General features: G+C 41.6%; 1 protein-coding gene across 1 annotated transcript; it reads right to left on the bottom strand.

The window, feature by feature from the left end:
• Positions 1-11,804: 11,804 nt before the first annotated feature.
• Positions 11,805-16,953, bottom strand: LOC131688408 (uncharacterized). Its single transcript, XM_058972613.1, has 2 exons — positions 14,067-16,953; positions 11,805-13,060 (listed from the first exon to the last, which is right to left on the bottom strand). Exons 1-2 carry the CDS (start codon positions 16,951-16,953, stop codon positions 11,805-11,807), a joined length of 4,143 nt encoding a protein of 1,380 aa, XP_058828596.1.
• Positions 16,954-17,826: the final 873 nt, after the last annotated feature.

Below are 17,826 nucleotides of genomic sequence, written 5' to 3'. Positions count from 1 at the left end.
GCATAGACAAGAACTACGAATAGTGCATCAAACATCGCATGAAACTGATCAGCGGGGTGGCAAATGCAAAGGTTGGGAGGCAAGAGTTTTTTCATCCAGTTACTGGAGAGGAATAGTCTCCACTGAATCACCAACTACAACGTAAACGCATCTAGAGAAATGGCTATATTTAGTGTCAACTTACTACAACACAATATTCATAAACACACCTGGAGACATCTGAATGGTGAAACTCAAAACATCCATGTTTTTACGAACGGTTTATATTTCTTTGATATCATCGATGCTAGTATCTTCAATTCTGACCATAATGCAATACGAGAGAACTACGTCCCTGTTTCAAACAGTGATGAATCACGATGTTGCCGAAGAACATGCTCAAAAGCTAAACGAACGATTAGAAGAACGATCAACTGCCACCATAAATACTGCGAAGTACCAGGTTCGCAAGAGGGCCCACCACACCAGGACATCAGCGAATCGGCTGGTGTGACGTGGAATGAACGATATCGACAAACAAGAAAACCCAGACTAGGAGCCGAATGCTTGCAGTGGTCACACAGGCAACTTATACATTGATCTGAGAACAGCCGGGACAGAATTCGTTTCAGCGATGTAAGAAACGTGAGCACTACGAAAAAAGATTTGTCGAAGTCCTAGAAAAGCTCTTCTTGAAAGATGTGCAAAAGTTTTTCGAGACGATTACTAGCACGAAAAAGAAAAGTTTTGCGTTATCAGATAGAATCGTGATGAGGAATTTCTTCAGGAATCAGAATAGATTGGCTCAAATGGCACGTTCCCCGTAAATAGTCGGGGATTTGTGCCTTGCCGTGTGTTTTCAGGAGGTGTGGGGAAGTAGAATTGGAAGGGTGGGAAAAATAACAGCACAAAACAAAAATAAACAACAGTTAAGTTAAACTCACAAGTAGTTCAACTGGCCTGCGAATAAGTCTAAAGCTCTTTACCACATTGGATAAGAAACTTTAGTATGTCTCTGAGTTTCAGTCGTCCAAACATGGTTTCGTTTATATAAGGACGGCCGAAGACTTGAAATCGCAATTGCGCTACCGCTGGACGGTTGCATATCAGATGATATGAGGTTCCGTAGTCGGATTCACAAAGATCACATGAAAAAGACTCAGCGTGCTGAATATGATTACCATGTGATAATTGAGTTTACAGTGGCCGGTTAAAGCCCCGGTCAGCATGCCGCAGTGGAGGTTCGAAAAATGAAAGAGATTTTTCGAAACCACTGGACATGGTTGTTCTAGTAACGCCTTTGTTTGGCGACACGTTTGTACATTTCTCCAATAACTGCGGTGCTCGGACGAAGCCCAGAACCGTATTTTTTCCCTTATCCAACTTGTAGAAATTGGCAGCGCGGACTCAGGACCAACGAAGTCAATCGCTGAACCTGCCCTGGCCAATTCGTCAGCCCATTCATTTCCAGTAATACCGCAATGTCCGGGCACCCAGACAAGGTAGATAGTGTTGACAATGCTTAGTTCTTCGATTTGGGCTCGGCACGCGATCACTAGCTTGGACCGGGATTTGTCTGAGCTAAGGGCCTTGATTGCAGCCTGACTATCGGAGCAGAAGTTTGTAACTCTGCCGGACAAACTCAGTTGAAGGGCCGATTGCACCCCGCACATAATCGCAAACGTTTCTGCTTGGAATACAGTACAGTATCTGCCTAGTGAGTGAGATTGTTCCAATCTCATTTCACGACAGTAGACACCAGCACCAGCACGTCCCTCCATCAGAGAACCGTTAGTGTAACAGACCACTTGCGTTTGTTGTTGTCTTTCCATAAAGCCAGACAACCACTCCTCTCGAGAGGGAATCTTCACATGGAATGTCCTGTAAGGAAAACTACAAGTGAGTGTAATATCGCTGGGAGCAAGAATATCTTCACCCCATGTAACCATTTGTGACCACAATCGTGTATGACTGGTAGCAAGATCAACATGATTACTGTTCCAAAGCCCAGTAACCTGCAGTCTGTATGCACATGATAGTGCTTCTTGTTTTAAGTGTATGTGTAATGGTTTGAAATTTAAAAGTGCCTCAAGAGCAGCAGTCGGAGTCGTGGTGAAAGCACCAGTCAACGCCATGAGTGCCATTCTTTGCAGATGGTTTAGCTTTGACTGGACTGTCACCACCTCTCCCCTCTGCCACCACACAAGGCGTCCGTATGACAGTATTGGACGTACGATTGTCGTGTAAATCCAATAGATGTATTTAGGTTTGAGACCCCAGGTCTTTCCAAAAGTTCGTATGCACTGCTCGAAGGCCATGCACGCTTTCTTGGCTCTGAACTCAATGTGAGCAGACCAATTCAGTTTGGAATCCAATATGACTCCAACGTATTTGACTTGATCTGCACACAGCAGCTCAGAATCAAAGAACTGCAAGGGACGAACACCGGTTGTTATTCGCTTCTTCGTGAAAAGAACCATTGAAGTTTTGCTTGGGTTAACTGATAGTTTAACTTGTCGACACCACTATTCGACAGCTCTTAATGCCTGTTGCATTAAGTCAAAGATTGTTCCGATGCAAAATCCAGTAATTAGTATTTGGTAATCGTCAGCAAACCCGTAGGTTGGAAATCCAAGCTCATTGAGTTTCTTCAACAAGCCGTCAGCTACTAAGTTCCATAACAAAGGTGACAGAACGCCGCCCTGAGGACAACCGCAAATACTCAACTTCCGTATCTCAGCCTATCACAGTGACGAGCAAAGTATGCGGTTATTAAGCATTGCGTTTATCCAACCCGAGATACATGCAGGTATCCCATGACCGCGCATCGCTTCCAGAATAGACTGGAAGGACAAATTGTCAAAAGCACCCTCAATATCTAGAAATACACCCAAGCTAGATTGCTTGAGCGAGAAGGCTTTCTCAATGTTGTAAACAACATCGTGAAGCAGAGTTATCGTGGATTTCCCACACTGATATGCATGTTGCATTTTGTGCAGTGGATATTCAACTAAACTAACGTTCCTGATGTGATGATCGATTATTCGTTCCAAAGCTTTCAGAAGAAAAGAACTTAAGCTGATGGGCCTAAAACTCTTGGCTTCTTCATAGCTTGAGCGCCCCCCTTTGGGAATAAATCTAACAGTTATTTCTCGCCATGCTTTCGGGATATTCCCGGTAGCAAAACTGGAAAGCAAAATCTTTTTCAAGACATGTTTAAGAATATCAAATCCCTTTTGCAGTAGCGCGGGAAGTATTCCATCTTTTCCGGGTGATTTGCATGGAGCAAAGCTGTCAACAAATCACCCGGAAAAGATGGTTAATTAATAGGTACATCCCATTTTTGAGGTATTCTTTTCAATTGCATCGAACTTGATAGTTTTTAAGGTGTTATTTTTTTGATTTCTTTCAAAATATGACGAACCTATTTCAATTCGTGCGATAGTTTACGTTAAAAAGGTTTCCTAAATTAATTGGAATACTTAAAGGCTTATATGTTGCAGATTGAGAAAATGCAGAATTTTTTTTTTTCAGATTTTTTTCTACACAATATTACAAAAGTTTATTAAACAACTTTCCATAATAAGGTTGTGAAAATTATAAAGTATTTGAAAAATTCTAATTGGTCTAATTGTTAGTTTTTGGAATTCTTTATTTGTCCCGCCGAAAATCGCGCAAATGGCTCTGAATGAGACCCACTGGTGCCCTAAGACGATATCGAAGTAAAATGCACGCATGCACTTAAGAGGCCGCGTAACACCAAGAGCTGCAATTTCAGAACTTAGTTCTCAGTCGCGTTGGGAATTTGAGTAAACGCTATTGAGAGTATGAACTTCAAATTAGCATAGCATAGCATAGCATAAGAGATCGCCCGTAGTTGCTACTCCGTTATTGACCAGAACCAAATTAGGTTGCAAAATGTTCATTGGAACAACATGCTTGGGAATAACATGATGAGCCACATTGTACAATCTATATTGATCCCTGCATGCTGATCAATACCGACGCCGGCCACGTCCGAATGCAGATCTTCTGGGAAAGGAAGGAATGTTAGTCCGATACATGTTGCTACTAGAGACCGAGGAATCCTCTGCATCCCCACATGTATCACGGGAAGGGGAGAGTTGTTAGTAAGTGTGCCAATAGCGTTATCATGTAATAATTGCTCTGGGCAGCCGGCTGCCGAGAATTTGGGAAATTTATCATTTGTGGAATTAATAAGATTGTCAAAATATTCAACTTGAACTCCGGATAGCCGGCTATAAGGAGCACTGCTTATATTTTTAATTTTTTTTCGATTCATCAGACTCTTCCATAGGTGTCGCGGAGTTGATGGTTTGTAAGAAAATAGAGTCTAGGATTCGCTCCAAGCAAGCGATGCGACCTGTAAAGCATAGTTTATTAGGTAGTAGTTTAGTTAGTTTTCGAGAACACGATCGCTCGAAAAAGAATATCTTGTTTAGCTTTTGGTTCTTTTTAAACTCTGGGTAGCCGGCTACCGAGAGTATCCCATGTTTCCTAAACAGAAGCAATTCCAACTCCACACAGCCGATCGTGGGAGTATTGCTTAGAAAAGCTAATCTTATCTGCGTAATGGGCCGTATCACTATTTATTGCGGCATTATTTAGACTAACTTCGCTATTCCTTCTCTACGATATATTTTTTGGATTGCAAACTACCGAGTGATAACACGTAAAACAGACATAGAGTTATGATAGCTCGAGATGTTGAAAATCAACGAAAGCATTCCCTCTTTTCCATATCGGATTGTTTTTGAAATACACGTATACGAACGATTATATCGAACATTGAACGGAAATACAGAGGATCGTTAACCTGATGTACGGGCCAATAACGGAACTTGAAATTACATTCATTAAAACAGACGCGGCGAATTTTTGGTACGTATTGACCCGCGATCATCGATACCAGTCAAATCAAAGTCCCATTGGAGCCGACATCCGAACAACTATTCATTTTTACGGTATTGTCTTCTCGGCTAGATCCGTTCGCACCCTCTCATTCTGCCACTATCGGCAGAAGGCCGAAAGCACCCAGTCGTCGCCGGTCTAAGGACCAAATGTCATCAATAGACCTAGACTCGCGTGGAGGCATGAGATAGAATTGAAAGCTAATCAATGAACATAACAGCAAACCACTTATTCTTCGTGCTGACATAACTGAAGGTAACTGCCAAGCGATCCCCGATCCCTCTCGCGAATTGTCAATTCTCAAACCTTATATATGATTGGTGATCATTCCACACAACTAAGGCCATGTGTTTTCCCTATGCACATTGAATGCTCTGTGGATCAGTTCCCCCCTTGGTAAAACAAACCCTAAATAAACATAGAAATTAGTTTGCTCAACCCAAAGAAAAGTTGGCCGACCGGCGGATACGTATTCCCTTACAGTGCCATCACATCAACGTGCACCCAAAATTTACATGCGACAGAATATCTGCAATGCCGAATATAAAAGAATCAAAACCTCTACTCATTAGCAATAAAATAAGATCGCAAAAAACAGTTAAATATCCAAGGCGGCTCATTTTCAAAGAGTACTATCGCCGATGAAACATCCAATAAGAAAAAGGTGATAAGGGACGCGGACGAAAATAGCTGAGCACCGACCGGCTGGTTTGCCACCTATTTTTCAGGCGAAGAAATTTGAGGCGACACCTAGTAGTCGCTAGTCGCCGGTGAAACGCCAATTATTTGAATGTCAATTTTTCTTATTGCAGTATTTTTTCACTTTTCGGATCGAATTTTTTCTCTGAAAAACCATTTTTCACTATTTTTCGAATGTACATTGTGTTTCTAGATGTTTCTGTGCACTTTTATTGTCCTTGCATCGGGAATCGACGGCCCGTAATGCGAGGAAGATTTTTTTTTTCATTTGCTGGAATTCGATTTTTACAAACTGTTACCACTTGCGTTAGTCGAAAATATGCCAAAAAATGCTTTGATAAGCCACTTCATTTTGTATAATGGTTAACTTGCACCGTTATTCACACTTTTGACAACCGGGAGGCAGTAAACTGTACCGAAAATGATGAAAATTAGCTGACTCGAAGGGAGCTCTACGAGAGTCAACCGCTCGCGACGAAGATACAGACTCGAATCTCTATTGAGAGTATGAACTTCAAATTGATTCAAAAAAAAAAAAGTCGATTTTTTGGTTCGGTACAACATATATAACCCCTTTAGTAAAATTCCGTTTTTCCTACACAAAGCATTGATTGAAGAATTTAGATATGTTATTAACAGTGCATTAGCAATCATTGGTTTGTATGTTTATTTTATGGGCTATTTTTCCGCTTTTCCATTAATTTGGTTTAGCCTTTGAGATTTCTAGCACTGATGCTCTCCTATGCTGATTTGGGCGTTTTAATAAATAGTTTGAACGATTTACACACGTTCTTCTTTGATCAATTTTTGATCGTAATACCGCACAGAGGAGTAACTAGAACAAATTCTTGGCCAAAAACCAAAATATTTTTTTGTCGATCTTTTTGTTTCGTTATATTTTTTTACATACCTAAGAACCTACTGTATAACGTGGAAAAATTAGGAGTATATCAAAAATTGTTAAAGAATTTTTGCATGTATGCCCAATGGTGATATTTTAAGGGATATTTTAATCGTTTTCGTTATATATTCAGCAAAATCGCTTTCTAGTGATGATGACTGTATAAAATAAGATAATATTATTACAAACGTAGTTCAACACAACCGTTTGTTTAACTTCAGCTTAAAACTAACTAAAAAAGTAAACTTGCTGTGTATTGCACCTACTTTAAAAAATATCTTGTTTTAACATTTTATTCCAAATTTGAATTATAAAAAAGTTACATTATACGGCTAGATCCGGCAAAGTTGCTGAAGCAGTATTACAAAACAAGATTTCAGCTGCACAAAAAATATTCCAACTCTTCCGATCTTGTCCGATCCACCAATCCCAAGCGATTTGAAAATATTGAAATTTTGACTAATTTGAGGTACACCGAAATGCTATAGGGCCAAATATTATGTTTGCCAAAATGTATCTCTATGAAAATATGCACAGGCGTCCCTTTTCTTCTCCCTTTCCCACTGATCAAATGTTTATGCAACTGGAAAAATAAATGTATTCACAAAGATCACCTAGAAATTACTAGTATTTGAAAGGATATAGAAAATTGGCCTCTGCACTGGTAAGTGGGTACATGCAAAATTGTTCCAAAAACTAGTAATTGTCTATTTTTAGTTCATATTAAGGCATAATAACAACAATTGCAGCAGCAAATAATTTTGGCCAGGATTCGATCCCAATTACTCCTCTGTGCACCGTTTAAAAAACAGCTTCTTCGGATTGTAGAACAATACCTTTGAGAATTTGGTCAATTTCTCCTAAAATGTAATCCATTTTATACTATATAACATTTGCCATTCTGTATGTTTTAATGCTTATCATTAGTACCTTTCTGTCGACTTATTTTATTTCACGTCAAAAAATCCGATGAACAATTTCAACTTATCCCGACAACTCCATTTATCCACTCAAAAAGAAAATGCAGTTTCAAAGATTCCTTCGTTAGTCCTGCCTACCTTCTACTCAGCACCATCTTACCAGATTTGTCGAGCAGATTGAGTTACCTTTTCCAATGACTATAACGCCAAGACTCAATGGCCGCCGGAAACCTTCTTTTCTATGGGTTTAAATTTTTTCCCATCCCATTGAAAAGAATCTGCGGATAACAATAAACCTACTAGTTAAATATCATCATTTTTTTCGCTGTCATCGTATCTTTCAGCCGATTTTTTTTTTGCTTCTCTCCCAGCGCAGATTTCAAATGTCTCTCGAGGGCAACATTGACGGATCATTCTTCTTATTTGGCACTTGTTTGCTGGTTTAGTGCAAAAAAAAGGATTTGGCTCATATTTTCCCCGCAGCACCGCAGCGCGATGGTGAGCTGCTCCCGGTTTTCTTTTTCCGACACGAATCAAGCGGATTCAAGGCGATTCGTTCCTTGCTGCCATCGTTATCGTTCCGACAACGATGATGGCTGTTGTTGACGGTGAGCGGATCTACAAAAGTGGATCGTTTTTTTTTCTCTTTCTTTTTTTACGATTTGAACGCACACACACACACCATTTCGCGTAAGACATTTCGAAACAATGCTGATCCTTACCAGTCATAGCAAGCGACGGCACACGGGGAAATAATCTCTTTTGTTTCGCCGGATTTCTTTTGTTGCCGGTGGATTTTCCACCGGCTGCTGCTGCTGCTCTGTTCGTAGTTGCGTCTGCTCTTACTGATTGATGGCCGCCATCCACGGGACAAATTGGACTGAAGAGACGAAATTTATTACGCAGTCTGAGATTCATCTTTTTTCGGCTCACCCGCCACCGGTTCTCGGGGAAGGTTCGTATGTGATATGATTGAGAGGTCACCGTATAGAAGCCGATGGAGGCTCTGGAGAATGGTTGGAAAATATGGCATATGAATGTAGCAATTTATTTTGTCTGGCCATGGTCGGGTGGAAGCGTTGGATGTGTTTCAGTAGCACCGGATGTTCTATTTGTCACAAAGTTTGGAATATACGCATTGCGTATTATGACGCCACAAGCTAAATTGAATCAAAACAGATTAAACTTATTACCATCAAGGCTGATGATAATATGAGAATTTGCTTGTGTGCCAGTATAAAGAAACGAACATAATAACAGTAATATAACACAAAGCGGTGTGCGAAACTTTTCAATGTGATAAAAAAGTGAACGAATTAACAAATAAATATTAAATTTAATGAGATTGAACCCACCTGACTGTCATACTGTAAATAAAATGACAGTCAATCTCAATTCCACTCTATGATAATTCTAATAAGTGAGAATCACGTTAAATCCATCTATCTGTTGTCAATTCATCTAAGTGAGAACTATCTCTCAATGAGCATCGCGTATTGTTTTGATAGTTAACCATTTCATTCCCATTTGTCTAGTAGATTGGTCATTAGTACCATAATTTCTCACGGTCTCAAACACGATACAATACCCTAAATAGACTACACATGTGATCCGCGCCCAGGTTCATAACGAACACGATTCTTTCAATAAACCATAAATACAGCAACATAAGGTTTTTATACGGGATCTACCGGACCATTCTCAAGGTGTTTTTATGGGTTGATCCCATTTCAAAAACTATCAAAACACTATTCAGTGAGGGTGAATTAAGATCATAAGCAGGTTATTATGGGTTTTTCGCTTGCTCCGAGTCCGTACTGTTTCCATGCAAAAGCAACCGTCTTCGGTGCAAACAATTTTGCAGTTATATCGAAAGTTCAAGCGGGTTATACATGTAAATATATAGTACAACTAAGTCGTATATAATACGCAAATATGCAATATACTGACAAAAGTGGAGGCATTAGCCATGCATCGTATAAGGATGACCAATAAAAATAAAATAAAATGAAAGCCACATTAAATTTTTGTGTAAATTGTAAATATATAAATAAATTATTTATGGCACTGTTGCAAGAGCATGCAACAGAAAGGCAGTTTCCAAATATTTAAACGCAGTTTTTTTTTTGTAGATAGGCGTTAAATTTTTTCTGAAATAAGTACATTTTAGATTTAGTATTTAGAAACTAGAATTGAGGTTATTCACACATACGTTTAGTGCCTTATTGATCCGTTCACACTTTCCGGATGCTATTCCCGTGAGTAGCAAATCCTAAATCTTGGCATCTGATTAAGTATAATAATTTTACGCATTGTATAGATATAGATAGCAATACTTTTAGCCTAATTACCTCTTAAATAATCCTATAGTTATAATAGTGCTCGCAATAATTTCGCTCGGCTACTTCCAATCGACCATAACCTTAGAACAAGGTATTATTAATTCAGTATATTTTTTGGATCATATTATCCACACTATTACCTTTAGTTCAATCACTTTTAGCAAATAAATTCATAATTGTAAGTATAATATAAGTAATTATAAGTAGATTGTAAGTAAATTTAAGCGAAAACGAAGACTGTGATCATCTGACTGGCTAAGATACATGTGAACTATTAATTGTAGATTTCCTTTCATTCCCATCTATCGGCTGAAGGGCATCTGACGGGCAGTCTGATAGCGGTGACAATCCCGCCGCTGGTACCGGGTGTGGTATGCGTTTACTTAGGAGGAGTTCGCCAAAGGGCGCAACACTCCCCCCCAGTACGCTGGATCTCGAATCCTGCTTACTACTCGTTACTCCGACGTCCAGGACAGCGAGTTTGAAGGCTGGTCGTTCATATACTCCCAGGCTAGTTTGTACGGTGGCACTTCGGACTTGGCCATCTTTGTTCCTGGTCGCCACAACTCTGCCTTTAGGCCACACGTTTCGTGGTAGGGTAGGATCCACTATGATAACGACGTCTCCTACGCGGATTGGTCTTGTAGGTTGATGCCATTTGGTTCGACGACAGATTGTTGGTAAATATTCGCGAACCCATCTTCGCCAAAAGTGGTTGGCATAAATTTGTGAAGTCTTCCAATTATTTCTAAGCGCGGCAGGGCTATCATCGAATATTGTGAGCGGTTTGCATCCACTCGAGGAGTGAACCAAGAAATGATTGGGTGTGAGCGCATGAGAGTTCTCGTCATCAATGGGAATATAAGTAAGGGGTCGCGAATTGATTACATTTGCAATTTCTAATAGCGTATTCCGGAGTACTTCGTCAGTCGGATGGCGTGGTAGTTTCATCTGGTTGAGGATTTTCTTGACAGATTGCACCATCCTTTCCCAGCTGCCTCCCATGTGCGGGGAACCTGGAGGGTTGAACGACCATTTGGTGTGGGATGTAGTGAACTCCTTGAGCAGCATATTTTCATCGATTTTCTGGTACGCGTCCTTCAATTCACGGTCGGCACCGACAAAGTTTGTCCCTTTGTCACTAAAAAGCTCCAGAGGAGTACCTCGCAATGCCATGAAGTTTCGAAGCGCCAGTATGCACGAGTCGGTATTGAGTGAATGTGCAATCTCGATATGAACTGCTCTAGTTACCAAACAGGTGAGGAGCACTCCCCAGCGTTTCTCTACACGTCGACCAATAGCAACAGACATCGGACCGAAGTAGTCCACTCCGGTGTACGAGAATGGCCTGGTGAACGCGGCTAGTCTTGCTGGTGGAAGATCGGCCATGAGAGGAGCAGCAGAGCGAGCAAGACGATTCTTACAGGTTTGACAGGACATCCGAATCTTGTAACATACACGGCGCAGCTTCGGAATTCTGTACTTTTGCCTAAACTCGTTCACAACCGTCTCGTGGTTTAGGTGATGGAAATACCAGTGCACAGATCGTACGATGAGTTCCGTAACATGATGATTCCGTGGAAGAATAATGGGACAGCTAGCGTCCGGCTCGGTATATTCACATGCACCTGTTCTTCCGCGCATTCGCATCACATCGAAATTGTCGAGATACGGTGATAGTTGGTAGATGGAACTGCTTTTAGGTAAATGGTACTTGTATGCATCGTTACAGTTAGCTGCTTTAGTGAGTGCGGCAATTTCCTCGAGGTAGACGGACTCCTGTGCGATTCGATACAGGTATAATTCCGCCGCTAATAGTTCTTCTTTGGTGAGCTCACCGAGCGAGAGAGGTGCTCCATCTATCGTTGCTTTGAGGTTCCGAACGTAACGCTTCAGCTGAGCCGTATGACGTAGAAGGCGCTTCCAAATCGAAAATTTTTCGCAGTCTATGACTGAGGCAGAAGCGCAATGTAATCCAACAGAATGTTTTTGTTCCAATGTTGTAGTACCAATGTGTGTTAGCATTTCTGGCTATTCCGTCTGCTTTTCCCAGATAAAATCCTGTCCACGGACCCATCTGCTATTTTGGGAAAGATCAGGAGTTCGCTGCCACTTGGTCCCGTCGTCGGCAGGGTTCAATTTGGAGGGTACCCATCGCCATTCAGATAGTTCGCTGTTCTCCAGAATCTCGCCGACCCGGAAACCAACGAACGGACTGAATCGTCTATGGTCAGAGTGTAACCAACACAGAACGTCACGTGCATCAGTCCAGAACAATCTTTTGTTGATATTTATCCGATGGCTCTCTGCTACTATCCGTGCTAAGCGAACTCCAACTACAGCTGCTTGCAGTTCGAGTCGAGGAATCGACGTCAGCTTGTTGGGCGCAACACGAGTTTTAGCTGCAACAAAGGCGCATTCGATTTTATCATTTTCTTCGAACCGCAGATATGCGACCGCAGCGATACCGTTTATGCTCGCATCTACGAAAATGTGTAACTGCACGTTTGTTTGCGTTGAGCATGAAGTAGTTAGACGGTAACATCTTGGCACTGAAACTGTTTCTACCTTTTCGATGACTCCCAACCAGGTACGCCATTTTTCAAGTTGCGTAGATGTGATCACTTCATCCCAGCCGATGCCTGAACGCCAGACCTCCTGGATCAAGATTTTGAGGTACATCAAGATGTTGCCAAGAAGGCCTAATGGATCGAATATGCTCATCAGTACACGAACAACCTCTCTCTTCGTTGGTACACATCGACCACTGAGTAAATCTTCGCCGGGTTTTGTCGGTAGTTTGAAGGTGAATGTGTCAGTGGATGAGTTCCACCACATTCCCAACACTTTTTCGGTTGAAAACTGCGAAATCACATTCAGGTTCATTTCGTCCACCTCTCGCTCGCTCAGGGCTGCCTGCACGTTTTTTGAGTTCGATCGCCATCCTCTGATCACAAAACCACCTTGTGCATGTATCTCTCGAACATTCATTGCTAACTCGATCGCTTCCCGCTCTGTTTCGACGCTGCTTAGCATATCGTCCACGTAATGGTCGTGGACAATAGCGTTGACTGCAACCGGGAATTCTTCGGCAAATCGTTTCGCATTAGTGTTTTTGACAAATTGTGCACAGCTTGGGGAACAGCTCGCCCCAAACGTCATCACCTGCATGACGTAGACTTGCGGAGTTGAACCAGGGTGCCCGTTGTTCCATAGGAAGCGTTGACAGTGCTGATCATCTCGGTGAATTCCAACTTGGTGGAACATTTCCCGAATGTCACCTGTTACTGCTATACGAAACTCTCGAAAACGAAACAAAACGTGAAGAAGCGAAGAAAGCTGATCGGGACCCTTAAGGAGAAAGCTATTTAATGATACACCTCGTACTGTTGCAGCGGCGCACAGTGGCGGGTTTTCAAACAAAAGTCGGACAAAACCTCAAATGTTACCTAATTTGGCTGAAAATCACAATTTAATCTAATTTTGAGGTGCTGAGCTCATTTTTTATGTCAAAAGTCGTAAAATATTAAATTCATTTTTCCATACAGTGTCATTGAACCTTTCTTATAACTATGATCTCGTTTTCATGATAGACTTTCCGTTACTGTTCACCAATGTCACCAATATCATAAAAAATGAAGAACACTACTTTAAATCCTTTGTATAACGTGTTGGTTTACTGCAGATTGTCTAACTATTTTACATAAAACACCATGCGCCTCCATATCAGCAACAAAGCTTCAAAATCTCCTTAAACCTTTTTGCGCACCTAGGCGCAGAAAGAGACCATGATATTCGAAAAGTAGAGGTTATTTCCCATAGAATGTATGCTATGTGACCGTTCCGAAATGATTCCAAAATTTGTACAGCATACATTAGTGAAAAAAGTATTTTTGATCTGACCCCCTAAAACATATTTAAACTAAAAAGTCATAGTTTCAAGCAAATTTACCAAATGCATTTTATTCACTAACCAAGTTCTTTTGTTCCTCTATACAATGAAACTAGTTGTGCTAGAATCGGACCAAAATCAAAAGAGCAACATGCATTTGAAGTGAACAAAGCAATGGTGATTTCGGAAATGAAAATCATTAAAAAGTCCGGACTTTGCTACGTTTAAACTCATGTTAAAAATCATGTTCTTGTCCAATGATCATAGAATTTTGAATATGCATCATTCAATACATGAGAAATTTAGGAAAAATATAATATATCAATATTTCAAAAACAAATTTTTGAGGTTTTGGCCAGCCTCCAGCCACTGTGCGGCGTCCCACACAATGCGCAGTTTACCAGGTTTATTCGCGTTAGCAACAAAAAAAATCGGAAGATACCAGACACGATCTCGTCGAACTCGTTCCTCATCTTCGGTTAATTTTCTGATGTATCCTTTCCGCTCATAATCCTGGATTTTTGCTTGAAGAGCAACCGATAGTTCTGGTTCACGACTCATCCGCTTCTCCAAACACCGAAATCGATTAAGGGCCATGGATTTTGTTTCCGGTAGCTGAAAGTTGTCAAACTTCCACAGTAGCCTTGTCGTATATCGCTTTCCCTCAAGAACTGTATGCGACCTCAGTAGATCCATGGCACGTTCGTCAGCTTTGGACATTAGCGGTTCACTGGGCGTCTGGATGCCGAGACTGTCTAGCGAGAAATAGTTTTTCATATCTCTGTGCATGGCTTCGCACTGGCAGATATGATAGTTGAATTCCCTTTTATCTTTGTTCCCAGGCGAGTTTTCGTCAACCGAACATGGGCCGTAAACAATCCATCCTAGCCGAGTGAGAGTGGCAACTGGTTGATTTTCTCCTCCTTCTCGTGCTTCAATCGGTTGGTCTAGATGAATATTGTCCATTCCCAGGAGTGTTCTTGGACGGATACTTTCGTACGAGTCGATGGGCAGACCAGACAAATGTTTGTAATGTTTAGAAAGATCATCTATATGCATCGTCTGTGCAGGTAATTGCAAATTTTCAACAGTGTGCACTTTGTTCAGACGATTGCGTTTTTCACCTTGACTTCCAGAAATGTCCACCGAGCATTTCACCGATTTTGACTCAAATCGGTCTTGGCCTCCTGTCCAACTGATGCATAATGGGTGTTTTTCTCCTCCTAGCTCGAGTTCTTCCCAAAGGCTGTGTTCCATCAATGAGCATGTGGAGCCACTATCGAGGAAGGCATAAACATCGAACGACTTTCCTCCTTTTCCATATATAGTGATCTTGACGTACTTGAACAGGACTGCTCCGAGACAACACTGGTGTGCATTGCATGAATTTAACTTCGAAGCTTGGATAGGAAGCTTGTGCTTGCTGTCGTCATGAAGGAGCTGGTGGTGTAAATAAGGACAACCGTCCCTGCCACAAAGTACCTTTGTCTCGCAAGATTTGAAATGTTTTTTTAAGCACTTGCGACATACATTCATTTCCTTGATAACCGACCAGCGGGACTGTGGAGACATTTTGCGAAATTTGTCACATTTTTCCAGAGAAGAACAGCCTTTTTCACACGCAGCGCACTTTTTAGGGAAGTGGCCAGGTGCAACATCGAAATGTACATGAATGTATGCTTCTTCTTTGCGTTCCCGTTGATTTCGCTGACACTTGACTATGGGTAGTGGCCTTGTCACCTTGCTCAACGCTTCCACTAAATTCCCAAACCATTCGCTGAAGTCAGCCAGAGACACGGTGCTCTTACGTTGACGATGAAGAGCCCAGTTGACCTTGATTGTAGGTGGCAAGCATTCGACCAGCTCTTGTAGCAGTGCGACGTTGTACAAACATTCGTCCATCTGACATGCCTGAGCAGCAGCGCAAAGATTTTGCACTGCAACACCAAAATCTATAATCGTGTCCATCCGGTCAGTTTTCGGTTGAGGCATTGCCCGAACGCGTCTTACCATAGTCTCAACTATGATCTCCGGGTTCCCAAATAAAGTTTTTAGTCTACTGATAATCACGGGAACGTTCTCAGGGTGTAGCAGTAAACTTTTGACTGAGCTAAGGGCGCGATCATACAGACTACGTTCCAAACGATCTAGAAGTTCATCGTTTTTAAATCCGCACATCCTCGTAGTGCGTTCATATGCTGCTATGAATCGTGGCCAATCTTCCGGATCACCTCCGAAGCGTGGGAGATCCTTCACTGTGTGCCGCGCAGCTAATTGACCTTTATTCAGCAGCACATCAATCGGTTGGACATGTGGCACAGGGCACGGCAGCGTTGCGGACCGATTTCGGGGAGGTGTGAGCTCTAGTGGATGCGAGTAACCAGGCAAGCCAGTTTCGTTGATTGGCAGCGGGTGACTGGAAGTCCGATCCGTTTCACGTAACCAATCGTCGATTTTCTGGATATTTGTGCTTGATTCGATGTCGGAGTCATCCTCTGTATCCTGTTCCAATAGTAAACGTTCAAGTGCTAGCTTTTCCTCGAGTTGCTTCTTCTCCAGTGCTTGTCTTTCCATCAGACCCTTCATCTGGAGTTCTCGCAGTTTTGCAGATCTATTTGTGCCCTTTGATGACAACGAAATGGCACTTCCACCGTGAGTGGATTTTTCCGTCCTTTCAGTTATAGTGCTTAGTGGTAGCGTCATGATCTTCTTCGTGGTTCCTAGGATGTTCTGCTGTGACTGATTTGATGGGAATTCATACAGCGTCCTTTGCGTTCGTTCAAGCTGTTCACGAAGTTCGCGATTTACTTTCTCCAGTGTATGCATGCGTTGATTACCGTCAAAGTAACTCGATGCAGGTACTGAACCGGATTTAACGGGGGTAGAGGCTGCTAGAGGTTCCTTCGAGACGTTCTCGTTTCTGATTAGCTGTTCTGAGGCTGCTAAGTATTCAGAACCGTACTCTCCGTACTGCTGTTGTAGCTCTTGATGCTTCAACACTTGCCGCTGCTGCTCTAGTTGATGCTTCTTCCGCTGCTCCTGCAGTTTCATCTGGAGAATGGCATTACTGGACTCGGCAGACATCTTCGAACAATCGTTACAGATCCAGGGACCGTCCAGTACTTCGGAGGTCACTTGCACACACTCGTAGTGGTAACAGAACTTGCACTCAACACAACACACCGTGCGATTGCCACCTTCTTGGTTGCATTTTCCGCACTTCGCGCCAATATTTCCTGGACTACGCTTTGCATCATCATTGCGATTCGTTACACTCTTGGTAGACATTCCGGGGTATTAAACAAAAAATTTAATATGTTGCAAGAGCATGCAACAGAAAGGCAGTTTCCAAATATTTAAACGCAGTTTTTTTGTAGATAGGCGTTAATTTTTTTCTGAAATAAGTACATTTTAGATTTAGTATTTAGAAACTAGAATTGAGGTTATTCACACATACGTTTAGTGCCTTATTGATCCGTTCACACTTTCCGGATGCTATTCCCGTGAGTAGCAAATCCTAAATCTTGGCATCTGATTAAGTATAATAATTTTACGCATTGTATAGATATAGATAGCAATACTTTTAGCCTAATTACCTCTTAAATAATCCTATAGTTATAATAGTGCTCGCAATAATTTCGCTCGGCTACTTCCAATCGACCATAACCTTAGAATAAGGTATTATTAATTCAGTATATTTTTTGGATCATATTATCCACACTATTACCTTTAGTTCAATCACTTTTAGCAAATAAATTCATAATTGTAAGTATAATATAAGTAATTATAAGTAGATTGTAAGTAAATTTAAGCGAAAACGAAGACTGTGATCATCTGACTGGCTAAGATACATGTGAACTATTAATTGTAGATTTCCTTTCATTCCCATCTATCGGCTGAAGGGCATCTGACGGGCAGTCTGATAGCGGTGACAATCCCGCCGCTGGTACCGGGTGTGGTATGCGTTTACCTAGGAGGAGTTCGCCAAAGGGCGCAACAGGCACGATGCAACCATGCTGGCAAAGGCAAAGGCAAATTGAAGGCAATATCAACATATAACTGAGACACCCTTTTTTACAAAGTATCGATTTATTTATATTTATAAACTTGACAAAAATGATATTTTATTTTGGGGATTGAATTCTCCGAAAGTCGGTAGCA

The sequence above is a fragment of the Topomyia yanbarensis genome, chromosome 3 (assembly GCF_030247195.1).
Source record: "Topomyia yanbarensis strain Yona2022 chromosome 3, ASM3024719v1, whole genome shotgun sequence".
Taxonomy (NCBI): Eukaryota; Metazoa; Arthropoda; class Insecta; order Diptera; family Culicidae; genus Topomyia; species Topomyia yanbarensis.
This window is presented reverse-complemented; position numbering and strand designations above follow the sequence as displayed.